Raw genomic sequence first — 13,739 nt, forward strand, 5'->3', positions numbered from 1 at the left:
GCATCAGCAGCGTTGGGACAGCGATAGGGGTACAGCTTAGGTGCGCATGGTGAAGAGGGGTTCAAGGTAAGTCTAGCGGTGCAACCAATTTGGCCTGAGGTGGTTAGATGAGAGCTGCCCTCGGTGATGGGCGGACTCGGCCTTATCGGCACGGTGACGAAGAAAAGCTCCAAAATTGAAGCTCGACCGGACGCCATTCAATGCGGGGTGGGGACGGGTAGCTAGGCAGCTGCGTGACGGAGCCAACAACACGATGAATCGACTTGAGGTGATCTCACCCTGATGAATTTAATGGCGCGCTCGATGGCGGTAGTAGAGGGAGAAAGAGAAAGAGAGAGACAGGGCACGGCAGGTGGCTCGGCTCGTCCTCGCCTTTGCTGGATGTGAGTGGCACAATCAGGTGACCCACGCGTAGGTGATACAGACAAGGCATGTGCGCGTCTGACCAGAGTCTTAAATGACAAGGCAACGGTGGCTCGGCCACGTGCGCGCGGCAATGGCAGCCTTGACTAGGCCGATAGCGACACAGAGGGTACAACGGACAGGCGTGGACACGATGATGATGTGACAGTAGCAATAGCGTCGTGGCGCGAGGCAGGTCGATAGTGCGGCGAGGCAGCAGTGGGTGGACGCGACGGCAGCGCGGCCGCGGCGGCACTAATGGTGGCAGCGCGAGGCTGGGCAGCAGAACACGGGGCCAGCGGCTCACTGCGGTCTTGACTGACCCAGCGTGGCGGCACCGGGCATGCGGCCATGTGCGCGACGTGGGGTGGCCACGCGGTGACAGCGCATATGACGCCAACCATCCCGAGACTTTGACGTGCACAAATTTTAAAGCGCCCATAAAAACTAAACGGTTTCTTCTACACCTAAACCATCTTCACCATGCTCAAGATGGCACATGAGACTATCAAATCAAGTTATAACACTACACAACCCCTTAACCTAATCTCTCAAAATAATTTGCTAAACATAACAATGTCTAGCTGTTGACAGACTTGAAAATTTTCTAAGTTTTGAGGCGAATTTGATTTCAATTTGCGATTTCTAAGCTAGTGGAAATATTAGCTAGTAATATCATTTTTCGACAGCAAGTATTTCACTGTCATCTACAAAGTTTATACTTCAAACTTTATTTAGTATTACACACATGTTCTATAGCATTTTTGTTCACTAAAAAATAGTTTTAAACCCTACTTGATATACATGAACTATTGAATCAACTTTCGTTTAATATTTTTATTGATCATTTTAAGTCACAAGAAATTTATCTATACATTCTATCACATATATTAACACAAAAATATGATGCTCATGACATGTTTTAGTAAACGATTTAGGGTGCAATACCGAGAGTGTTACAAACACCACACATAAGTAAATCGACTAGAAACCCTAGAAATCACCTGAACCAACAATATGAAATGCAAGTAATGTAAATCAAGCACAAGTGACACAATGATTTATTTCGTGATTTGGCTCGCCACCAAAGCTTGCCTACCTCCATGTTGTTGAGGTCAGCCACTAAGGCTTAGGGCTTTTCAACCCTTCCTCGTTCTCAAGTCAAGAGACTTAACTCTTGAAATGAGATGTGAGTATACTAGCTTCAAGAGATGATTATAAATCTTTTGGGACTACCACACAAGTTGGCAAGCTCTACGGGCGATGCTCTAGCCGGCTAGGAGCCAAGCTCCAAGAATAACAAACACAACCGCCAGCCAAAACGTGAACCAAATACTCTTTTGAGTTGGGGAATCAATGGAGCTGCTCTCTAATCGAGTTTTGGATCCTTTTCTCTCAAGGATTTATAAGGAAATCAATGGATTTGTTTGAAGGCTCAAGGTCAATAATGGAGGGAGAGAGAGAAAAGGCTCCTTTCTATTTTTGATGAGCTGGAGTGAGGAAGAAGAGGCAGAGAGCCGTTGGAGAGAAAGAAAACGGGTATAAATATTCCTCAACCCCCAACGGTTACTTAAGTCATGGCAGTGCTGCGGCTCAAGTGCGGCAGTGCCACACCATGCAAGACAACAAGGATAAAAGTGAAGTGTAGACTGTCTTAGCTGTGAATTTGATGATGCATGTGTATATTTGAGCACTTGGCAGCACATATGAGCTTAAGTATTATGTCCCCCTTTATAGTACGGCTTTTTTTTATACTCAAATTCAAAATATAAAAAATTTAAACCTACTTTGAGTTTAAAACCATCTATATTTGTAATTAGGGGCTCCTCCGTTTCGTGTAGTATCCTCAAACATGAATTTTCTGCTTGTCATCTCGATAAATCTCATTAGTTCTCTAATTACGTGATCATTATCACAAATACCCATAATTAGGGCTTAATTGCACTTTCAAAGACCAAGCATAGGGCCGAGCCATGCAGATACACAAGTTTTGTAAGCTGCTGATGCGGCATCGTGCGGGCGGCCTGTAGGAGTATTAATCCCGTTTGCATCACTATTTGTAGGGAGATAGACCTGTCACCTGTGGTGGCGTAGCCTCGAGTGGTTTGTGCTCCTACGTTGTATTTCATTTGGATCGTCGTTTCTTTTTAACTTTTGTACATGAAATTTTTACAATAGATTCTACACATCAATAGAAGATTACCATAAAATTTCACTACAAAAGGACTAAGGAAACATCTTCTATCAGTTTATGAAAGAAAACATAGATCTATAACTACATGAAATATTTTATTCTAGTGTAGACCTAGTCAATAGGAGTTTTAAAAATATAGTTTTTCTATTTTTTTAGTTTACTATTTCTATAATTTTCACATAATTTACAAGTTTATTGTTTTACCAGAAAAAGAAGAAGAGGCTTGACCGAGTTCGCTAACGCAAAAGGCCCACGAGGCGGATTCCAGCCCAGTAGAGAGGCTCAACGTGGGCTGAACTTTTACATTAGGAATCCCTAAGTTTTTTGAATTCAATTTAGATGCTTTCACCTTTTTCTTTCCCTTTTACACTTTTGCAACTAGAACCCTTCCTTATCTTCTTTTTCTTTTTTCTCATCCTCTTCCCTAGACCCACGGAACCGTCCGAATTTCAAGTTGATCCGTGCCGGCGGCAAACAGATCCATATCGGACACGGATAGGCTGGCCGAAAATTTATAGGTGGCAGAAATTTTCCCTCTTTATTATTAGATATAGATTATATTATATATATTATTATTAAATAATAATTAAGGGGTATAGATTACCGAGAGGAGTATAGGAGTAATAAGAAAAGGAATACTGTAAATAATATACAGCTGGCCGAGTCGGTTTGCTAGTTGTTGTGCTTTTGCGAAGAATCACAAGAAGCCTAACCTTCCGACTTCCTCGTCACGTCTTTCTCCGTCTCGAGAACTGTAGAGCCGCGCGGGCGCCGCCCGCCTCGTCCCCTCGCGCGGCTCGCAGTTGTTCTTCAAGTGCCGCCTCTGCTTCGGCGCGGATCGTCTCCCGTTTTCCCGTTCATGGCCGGCCGCGGCGATAAGAAACCGGCGAATTCCGCCCCGCCGCGGAAGGGCGGTTCCCCTCACGGATCGGTAAGTGCAGCGATGGTCCAACACTCCAACCCCTCTCTCTTTCGGCCGCCAAAACGCCGATCGCCCCACTAATTTTCGGCCCCTAACGCTTGGTCCTCGCCGCTGTTGATTGCTACAATGTAGTGCTGCTGGATCGCAAAAATAACGCCATGTTTGTGTGGTGCGGCTGTGTTGGTGTTCAACGTGGGTTAGTTTCTTATTAGCTGCATATTCGTGGTTTGATAGGAAGTGGGAATTTGTTTTTTTTAATGAAACACCGTATCCTGAATGATTTATCATTGTTTCCGTGGTTTACCACTTTTTGAAGTGGGAATTTGTGAACCATCTCTTTTCTAAACCTTTTTCTAGAGGAACGCAAGCACTGTCCTTTCTCTGCAATTAGGACATTGAATATTTATGCCTATTTGTATGTACAATATATGAGTTGCAGTTTTATAGTTCAACTGGAATAACAAGATGTACGCTACTCATAGTTTGAGAATTGTTTGATTTTTTATTAATTCTAAATCTGAATTCAGGTAATGCTGGATATGGGAGGTATATTTTTGATAAACCTCGATTCTTTTTTTTTCATGCTTCTGACAATCCATTTTTACCTTAAGGTCTATGGAAGCTCTTCGGCACCACGAAAACAGGGTGCCTGTACATTCTCTCCTTCGGTTAGCAGCAAAGATTCACAGCAAAAGTTGGTTACACCAGTTCAACCACAAAAACCTGTAGAGTCCAGAAGCAGTCAGTGTAGTACAGGATCTGCCCCACTTGATATATGCATGAGTGCTAACATATGCGCTGTCAAGTTAAAACCTTCTATACTCGAGACCACCAGAGAAAAAAGGCGAGACAGGGAATGTTCCAAGGATGTAGCTCCATTGCAATTGAGATCTGGAATGGTTCTGTTGAAAAGATTCTTAAAGCCTAATGATCAGGTATGTCTATGTTTACACATGTTATTGTTGTAATACAGGGTCAATCACGTACTAGTCATTATCTGAGCGTTAACTTCTCTCTTTTTAAAAATTAGCCTCTTATCTTTGCATAAACATCTTGTTGGAAGTAGTATTTTATCTAGGAAAAAGTAATGTTTATACTTTATAGGCAATATAAAGAGTATGAAATGTTATTCTCCATGCAACTTTTCTCCTTTTGAGAAAATTTGAGTGCTCATTTCTTTGTGGTTTTTTCTTCAATGTCTTATCAGCACATTTTGTTGCAACTTGCATAATTCTTGGATTTCATATTTGCCATGAATGCGCGTGGTATGCTGATTTGATTATCATGATATTCTTAAGTACGTCAACTAATGAACACTTACTGCTGGAAGTATATACCTGACGCTTTTATTGCTCATATCAGGTTAAAATTGTCAAACTTTGTCGGCAACTTGGTGTTGGTCCTGGGGGATTTTATAGACCTGGCTACCGAAATGGTGCTATGCTAAGACTGTGGATGATGTGCTTAGGGAAGAACTGGGATCCAAATTCATACTCATATGGAGATAGACGTCCGTTTGATGGTGCTCAACCACCGACCGTACCAGAAGAATTCAAGAAGTTCGTTCAAGATGGCATCCAAGCTTCCAATGAATTTTTGAAACAACAAAAAGGAGCTGCCAATGCTATGCAAGAAATCCCTGCGATGTCACCAGATATCTGCCTTGTTAACTTCTACAACAGTAGTGGGAGGTTGGGTCTTCATCAGGTACAAAAAGAAACACTTTCTGTGTTGGTATAATGCAAATATCAGTTTCAGAACATTGTAATTTCAATCTGAGACCAATCTAGTCAATGATCTAAAGCCTGGACTGCTACGTAATTTTTTTTTCTTTTAAAAAGGAAAGGGGAACTGATTCCTGCTTAGCTAAATCGTTAAACTCTCTTTTTGGATGGGCACCTGCAGTTCTATAGGCAAGATAAAAGCAGAAGCTAGTTATTAGGCTTTACTTTTGTTTTCTCCGAAACGTGAATTTCATGTTCTTGGGCATTTCTAGTAAAGTGTCCTTAATTCCACTGATCTAACAATTGAAATGTCATATCATTGCGATCTTGTTTGGTGATTACTCACTGGATTGTACCATTGTGTTATTTGATAGGACAAAGACGAATCAAAGAGCAGCATTGACAAGGGATTGCCTGTCGTTTCTTTTTCGATAGGCGAGACCGCAGAATTCTTGTATGGTGATGTTAGAGACGAAGAGAAGCTTTCAAAGGTTGATCTTGAATCTGGTGACGTCCTAATATTTGGTGGTAAGTCAAGGCTCATATTCCACGGGGTTTCCAACACCAAACCTAAAACGGCACCAAAGTGGCTGATGGACGAGACAAATCTTCGACCTGGGCGTCTGAATCTCACATTCAGGCAATACTAGGCAGGTTTCTTTTTTTACAGAAACAGAGGGGAAAAACATTCCCCACCTTGAGCATTGGCATCGGAACAGCGAAGAACTTGCTGTTCTATCAGATGAAATTTTAGTACAGGGTATAGCAATTAAGCCATATAATTGAATCAATGCAGATGCACCAAGAATAAACTACACTCGTAAAGGCTCATGATAGTTGGGTTACTTGAAATTGCAAGTAGAGATCACTTATCATTTCTTATATTCCCGCATGTTCTTAGCTAAAAGGTAGCAAGGAGATTCATCTAGTAACTGAAAACCACGACTTCATGCTTAGATGTTTGTTTTCATGGTCAATTCTTTGCCTTCATCATGCATGTGAGCATATGCCTATATGGGGACATACATCAATTTTTACAGGCTTTAACTGAAATACAATGAAAATTCTTACAGCACTGTTATACACAACAAAACAGAGAAAACACTTAGCCGGTGGAGATAGATTGAAAGGAACACGAATGACAGGAATTCTGATCTTTGACGTCTTCCTTGAGAAACAGAGGGAACCTCAACGTTCTACCTGCGGTGATGCATCTCGTCCAGAATAACGGTCAGTGCAAGGATGAACGCTCGGTCTATGCCTGGGCTGATCGTCGCAGTATACGTGTGCCTCCCGAGTAGTGCACCCCCTGCGGTGTTTTGGCGTGTAATCTGCAGGACAGCCCACGATATAATCAGCTCAAATCGAATGGGGGAAAATTCATGAAAAAATAGTTTGGTTTAGGAGCTGAAAGATGCTGCTGGCCTGAGCAATGGCGGCATCGGAGCTGCCGCGACAGACAGTGCACGCGCCGTCGTAGTAGCTGCCTCGGATGACGAAGTCAGGCGCCTCCTCGCCGGCGGCGTTGCCGGCCAGGAAGATGTAGATCTTGGTCCTGATCTGGAACGCCGACGACTTGACCGCGGCGAAGAGCAGGTTCCTCCGGCTGGTGCTGTCCCCTCTGAAGACGGCCTGATGTCCATGAAGTAGCCCGAGTCCTTCATGGTGAGCACCGGGCGGCGCGCGGCGTCGAGGAGGAGGGACTTGCGCAGGAGCGCGAACACCGCGGCCTCCACCTGCATCACCGCCGCGCCGGCGGCGTCCGTGACGGTGAAGTCGCGCCCCATCAGGCTGATCGTCTTGGTCACCGCGAACGCCGTGGCCACCGGCGCGCAGAACCGCGTGTCCACCACCGCCGTCACTGCCGGTTCCGGTGCCGGAGCCGTGGCTGGTGCTGGCGCATCCATCTTCTCCGAGTCCTGACCAACAGCCGGGAACCCGAGCGCGCGGTGCCTATATATCGTCGGCGTCCAGCCGACGAGGCAAATGACGATGTTGAGGTCTCCGGTCGGTTTGACTTTGACGCGGGCCGCCGCCACGTTGGTGTGGGCCGGGGTCAGCAACCATTGGCGTCAGTAATCCAGCTGATCGCTTCCGGCCCACCAATGACCAATCATATATCGACCACTCATTGGCCAGCGTAAAGTCGGCCGGTCCATGAATGTGTACGTTCTACTCTTGACGCAACACGAACTTATCCTGCAAACGGAGCAGCACAACACAACAGTCTTTTTTTAGGGAACGGCTGCCGGTCGTGTATTAACAAAGGAGAGTTACAAAACTTAGTAACAAAGAAAAGAAAAAAAACATATATACAGCTGCGAGGCAGAGCGTCTAATAACATAAACACAGCTCAAGAAGCAAAAACATAGTTACATTGATGGGACAATCTCTATCGAACACTTTAACTCCTTCGGTGCACTAAAGCCTCGCTTCATCCCTAATCTTGGAAATGAGGTCTTCTCGCAAAAGAGCGGCGGCGGTTAAAAAAATTCTTAAGTTCCTTTCCTTCCACAACTCTCAAACAACTAGTAACAATAGTGATCGGTGTTAGAATTAACTTAGGGTTAGCTACTTTTACAACAGGATCTCTAGTTCTTAGATTGGATCTCTTGGGTTACCTTTATTAGTAGAGGAGAAAACCATTAGGCTTTAGGTGCGACCATGCCTACGTGATGCAGGCGCTGATGTAGAGAGGTGGTGATGTTGTCTCCCGTAGTCGTACCTGTCACCGACATCCTCTTGGCGGCGGCGACTCCCTCCTAGGATCAACCTACAGGTGGTGGCGATGACCTCGTCAACAAGATCGGAGAAGGAGACGTGGGGCAGCGGCCTTCAATTCCTTTTACTCACGCGCTCGATTAGATTGGGTACTTAGGTTTTTGGGTCTGCCTAACCTCTCCTGTTTGTGTTGGCCGCCGAGAGGGTCAGGGAACCTTCTTTTGTAAGTGTTGTATAACGCGCGGGGGGGGGGGGGGGGGGGGGGGGGGGGAGGGAGGGGGCAACCGGGATTCCTTTTTGCGACTCGATCAAGTTGCGCACATGGGGTTTCCCCTACGGACTTGGTCTTTTTGACCGTTCATGAGATCAACACAACAATTGGACCACCTTACCCGATAATCCAAGGGGTGTCCCTGCCGTCGGCCACCGATGTGAGATGGAACCAAGCCCCTGCCAATGCCATGTGCACTAGAACTTCCCCACCCACAGGTCAAAAACCTCGGCCCATGCCCACCTGACGAGCCAATAGGGTTGGGTCGGATTGAGTTCGTCGGGTCGGGCCGCCCACGAATAGATCTAGGCTCAAGTAGTGCAAGAACCGTCCGCAATCTGCATACACCGATGATGAGAAGGCCTTTAGACAAATACATTGTGTGCAAATTTAAAGTAAAGAGATTGGCTTCGTATTGGGGACTAGTTTTCTTTGTGAGTTGTGCTCGCTAGCTAGGCGCTCATGCTGTATTTTGTTTCTTTTCTTGTGGTTTGCAAGCCTTATGGCTTCTTTTTTTATTCTCAACTCTCGGCTGTGTATCATCGGTAGATGGTAGACGTCGAAAATTTGCTCCCTTATATAAAAAATATATCATCTCTAGTAAATACTTCATCTGTTTTAAATTATAAGTCGTTTTTTATTTTTTTGGTTCATTCGATATATATTTAGATACATAGCAAAATAGATATATCAAAAAGTTAAAAACGACTTGTAGTTTGGAACTGAGGAGTAGTACAATGCATCTCGTCGACGATGAGGGCATAGTCCATGCCTGGACTCTGTACGCGTTCTTTCCTATCAGCGCGGTGGACCGCGGTGCGCCGTCTTTCAATGGATGACGCGTCATGAACTCTGAAGGTCAGCGTTGCACTGATCTTTCAGGAAAAATAATCTGGTCCGACACTCTGGCTGTGTTTTTCTCTCTCCTCCTAATAAAACTTCCAAAACCCACAGCCTCAAATTGTAGGAAGGGGACATTCTCAAATTGTACTTATCGTTGTGACAGCCTTGTCAAAGGCACACCAATCACAACCCACAGGAAACCCCAAATGGAGCAACACCAATGGCGTCAAAATTACTACACTCTCCGTACTGTATTGCATAGACCGATCAGGACAACACAAACACAAGGAGCAGCAGAACTGAAGGCGCGCGGCGGGCGTGCTTGGAACCAAAACTGAAGCGTACATGCGTGTCATCGCTGGAAATGCATCTCGTCGAGGATGACGACGAGCGCGACGACGAAGGCGTAGTCGATGCCCGGGTTGACGGTGACGCTGTACGAGTTCTTCCCCAGCAGCGCGCTCACCACGCTGAACCGCCGGTCGATCTGCGGCGGCAGCCAATCCATTCTCAGTCCAACTGTCCAAGAAAGCAAATGGGAAGGAGACACTTCCACACTTGCCTTGGCGATGACGGTGTCGGAGTCGCCGAGGCAGACAGCGCAGGCGCCGTCGTGGTAGCTGCCGGTGATCCTAAAGTCGCAGGCCTGCTCGGCGTCGTTGCTGGCGAGGAAGACGCTGACCTTGGTGGACCCCCGCAGCTGGATCACGGACGGCTTCACCACGGTGAACATCAGGTCCCGCCGGCGGGTGCTGTCGCCCCGGAACACCTTCCACCGCGTGTTCAGCATCAGCGCCTGCGTTCCAATTCCAAGCAGCCGCGCGCGCGTCAGGACTCAGGGAAGGAGGACATGAGGCGGGGAAGCGGAACAGATAGAGCGAGAGAGATGAATAAACAAACTGATTCTTGGACGGTGAGGACGGGGCGTCGGTCGGCGTCGACGAGGACGCAGCGCCGGCGCAGGGTGAAGAGCACGCCGTCGACGCGCAGCACGAGCGCGCCCGTGGCCGCGTCCGTGACGGCGAAGTCGCTGCCGGACATGCTCAGCGCCTTGGCCACGGCCAGCGTCGCCGCGTCCGCCGCGCAGAACCGCGCGTCCACCACCGCCAGCGCCGGCACCGCCGCGTCCTCCATATCCATCGCCGCCGCGGCGCGCGCAGGCACGGGCTAGGGAGGGCCGGACCGACGGCTGCGGCGAAGGCAAAGCAGGGGCGAATGCGTTGCGATGCGACCAGACTCGGCGCACGGACGCGTCTTCGTTTCCCCTCCTCGCCAAGTTTGACCAGGAGGGAGCTCAGGCAGGCAGGTGCCTATAGCCTCTAGTAGTCTAGTAGCAGCGGTACTGGCAATGGCAGCTCTGTTTCCACCATCAAGCCCTTGTTTAGTTGCCCGATTTTGGACAATCAAAATCATTGTGCCAGCACTGTAGTGCACTGTAGCATTCGTTTGTATTTGGTAATAATTGTTCAATTGTTGACTAATTAGGCTCAAAATGTTCGTCTCGCAAAGTACGATCAAACTGTGCAATTAGTTTTTTATTTCGTCAACATTTAGTACTCCATGCATGTACCGTAAGTTTGATATGACGGGAAATCTTCTTTTTGCATAGTGTCAAAGTTTGGATTCGGTGGGAACTAAACGCCTCCAAATTTAACTAAACAAACAAACAAGCAGCTTGGCAAACTGACAACACGGTTTCAGATTGCGCAGCTGCATCTAGATCTCAGATTCATCTTAACCAAGAGGAAGCCTTTTGGTGGTAATAATAAAATGAAAGCCGGAGGAATTCAGGAAAGACAAATCTGCGTTCACTTCGTCAGGTAGTAGAGTACACGTGTGAGCAGCATAGGTGGTGAATGGAGTATGGACACCGGACAGGCGGGCACGCTTTAATTTCTCTCTTCTCTCTTTCGGCGTTCCTTCTTTAATCTTTATTCATTCATTCCCGTGTGATCTGCTCACATCTCTAGCTGAGTCATGGCACTTAAAAGGAGTGTTCGGGAGGGCTCCTCTCCATAGTTTCTTGGGAGGAGCTCGTGGCTCCTATAAAACGGTTTCGGCTTATATTTTTTCATTAAAAAAGTACTTCAAATAGCTCCTTCATCTAAATTGTTTGGCAGGACTCATCCGAAGAAACCGAAGCCGGAGTCACAAACCAAACACACCATAAAAAAACATCCGTGCTTAGTGGCTTTCTTTCCCTTTCTTCTTCTCTTTCCTCGATAAGCCAGCACTTTTTTTTTTGATCGGGATAAGCCAAACGCAGTGTCAGCCGCCCACTTCCGTGGCGGTCGGCACTCGGCGTTTTCAGTGGGCCGACCTGGCCGTGTCCGCGTTCCAAATCCGTGGCCAGCCCATGTCGAAGACTAGGTCCATTCGCGGCCCAACCCACGGGCGCAGTGCAGTGTAGGAGGCCGAAATTTATCTGTGGAGGAGGAAGGCGCACGGCCCAACCTGGCGGCGAGCTCCTTTCCTGTTGGCGAGTGTCCGTCACTGACCGCTGGCACGTGCTCATCTCGTCTCCCTGCGGACCGAGCAGCTCCGCACGGTACGGCAGCCGGCAGGCAGCAGCGCGCCATGCATCCCCAGCTACCGCGGCAGCCAGCAGGTAAAGAAGAGTAAAGAGAGCAAGGGCGGCGGCAGTGGCCAGTGGCGACCGCCCGGCCGGTCCCGGCGACAAGGCGCGCGCTAACGCCCAACCGCCAGACCAGTGGCCCGGCGCGCAATTATTCCCGCGGCGCTCGGTGCCAAAACGCCCGTCCTTGACGCCGTCGTCTTCCTCGTCGGCCATGCAGCGCTATCTCGTGCCCGGCCGGCAAAATGGCCAGGGAGGCTGTAGCTGCTGCAGGTGTCACAGACTTCCAGTCGGTGTACTCGGCGCCGATGATTCCAACCAAAAACTTCATCGAAAAGGTACGGTCACGGTGGTCCACATCAGTTAGGTGCTACGGCACACCTCACTCTTTTAATAGCACACAAAAACGTTCGTCATCAGATCTCCTGCTGCTGGGTACGCTACCTTACCTGTATCCGTGTGCGAAAAGACATGTACTATGCTACAGCCCAATTAGTTTGGGCTTATTTAGCTTGATTTTGGCTAGTTTAGCTAACTAATAATATTTTTTTTCACGCTAAATCAAGTTTATTTTTAGTCATGGCTTAAACGCGACGTAACGAACAGGCTTATAAGAAACGTTGACTGCAAGCGTAGGGTGGTGAACATACGCTTCCGAGATCCGAGTGGAAGCTCGAATACCAAATGAGAACGTGCAGCGAGAGAGACAGGAGGACAGCTCATGCTCACTATTTTGTTCTGCAGCAACAGGTAGCTAGGCGTAGCTAGCGTAGCAAAAGAAGAACCAACCAGTCGAGCTTTAAAGCTAATACAGGGTGTTTAGATTTAGCTACTAAAATTTAAGAAATGTGTTAGAAAAATATTGCATGGGATATTTAGATATTAATTAAAAAACAAATTATATAATTCATCAGTACTGCACGAGACGAAATTTTTAAGCCTAAGTAATCTTTCATTAACATATGTTTACTGTAGCAAAATATTATCAAATCATAGATTAATTAGGCTTAAAAGATTCGTTTCATAAATTAGTTGCAAACTATGCAATTAATTTCGTAATTAGTCTATATTTAATATTTTAATACATATGTCTAAATATTTGATGGGATACTACTAAAATTTAGAAGGGGCAACCAAACACCCCCTAAAGCGCTTTATCACAAAAACAAGCAAAACAAAACACACTTCAAAAAGCAAGCACCTTCACTAAAAAAAAGCGGGGGTTCGATCTTCCAGGAGAAAATTCGGGAGGAACCAAATTCCAATTAACCGGTGGTACTAGTTTCTGCTGTAGCGGTACTGGCGTGCTGCAGTGACGTCTCGTCCGCAGCCCACAGGTGCGTGCCAAGGGAAAGCTCACTGTCACCGGCCATTAAGGGTGTGTTTAGTTCGCGAAATGAAAATTTTTGATGTTATATTAGATGTTTCGGAGACGTTGAAAGAAGTTTTCGGATACTAATAAAAAACTAATTACATAGATCGTCTGGAAACTGCGAGACGAATTTATTAAGCCTAATTAATCCATCATCAGCGCATGTTGGTACTGTAGCATTATGCTAATCATGACCTAATTAGGCTTAAAACATTCGTCTCGCGATTTCCAACCAAACTGTGTAATTAGTTTTTTTTTCGTCTATATTTAATACTCCATACATACATGTGTCGTAAGATTCGATGTGACACTTTGAGCGAAAATTTTTGAGAACTAAACAGAGCCTAAAAGCGCCCGATACCAGGTGATAACACCAAAATTAACGCGCATTAAGGTGTGCTCAAGTACGTTGCGCTCCGTACATGCTGGGTGCACTCCGCTACTAGCTCGCCTCACTTGAACTCTGATTAATTCGACTTGCCCTTGCCCCTTGGCTACTACTGCTGCTCAGGCTGCTTTATTTTGCTGGAGCTTTACCAAACGCACTTGTTGGGTGCAGTTTGCTAGCTGCCATATCGGATGAGATTAGACGAGAGCTGCCTGAAACCCAAATGAAATGATGATGACTAACAAAGAGGCGTCTAGCCGTCTACGTCCACTCGTCCACAAGACAATAAATAAATAACCCCATCTACTGCCAGCTCAGCACGGTTCA

At 46.7% G+C, this 13,739-nt stretch overlaps 2 protein-coding genes and 1 pseudogene across 3 annotated transcripts; 1 reads left to right on the plus strand and 2 right to left on the minus strand.

Moving 5' to 3' along the window:
- The first annotated feature begins 3,341 nt into the window (after positions 1–3,341).
- On the plus strand, positions 3,342–6,176 carry LOC136479874 (uncharacterized). Its single transcript, XM_066477601.1, has 4 exons — positions 3,342–3,527; positions 4,130–4,453; positions 4,881–5,225; positions 5,617–6,176. Exons 1-4 carry the CDS (start codon positions 3,456–3,458, stop codon positions 5,890–5,892), a joined length of 1,017 nt encoding a protein of 338 aa, XP_066333698.1. The 5' UTR covers positions 3,342–3,455; the 3' UTR covers positions 5,893–6,176.
- A 59-nt stretch (positions 6,177–6,235) lies between these two features.
- LOC136479883 (protein LURP-one-related 15-like) lies at positions 6,236–8,143 on the minus strand (annotated as a pseudogene).
- An 876-nt stretch (positions 8,144–9,019) lies between these two features.
- LOC136479891 (protein LURP-one-related 15-like) lies at positions 9,020–10,348 on the minus strand. Of its 2 annotated transcripts, XM_066477616.1 has the most exons (3): positions 9,978–10,348; positions 9,640–9,873; positions 9,020–9,564 (listed from the first exon to the last, which is right to left on the minus strand). In XM_066477616.1, the coding sequence occupies exons 1-3, from the start codon at positions 10,215–10,217 to the stop codon at positions 9,430–9,432; spliced, it is 609 nt and encodes a 202-aa protein (XP_066333713.1). In that variant the 5' UTR covers positions 10,218–10,348; the 3' UTR covers positions 9,020–9,429. The 2 variants fall into 2 exon arrangements, with proteins under 2 accessions (XP_066333713.1, XP_066333708.1); XM_066477611.1 differs by having other exon boundaries at positions 9,020–9,873.
- Positions 10,349–13,739: the final 3,391 nt, after the last annotated feature.

This window comes from Miscanthus floridulus, chromosome 1, assembly GCF_019320115.1.
Source record: "Miscanthus floridulus cultivar M001 chromosome 1, ASM1932011v1, whole genome shotgun sequence".
In the NCBI taxonomy this organism is placed as follows: domain Eukaryota; kingdom Viridiplantae; phylum Streptophyta; class Magnoliopsida; order Poales; family Poaceae; genus Miscanthus; species Miscanthus floridulus.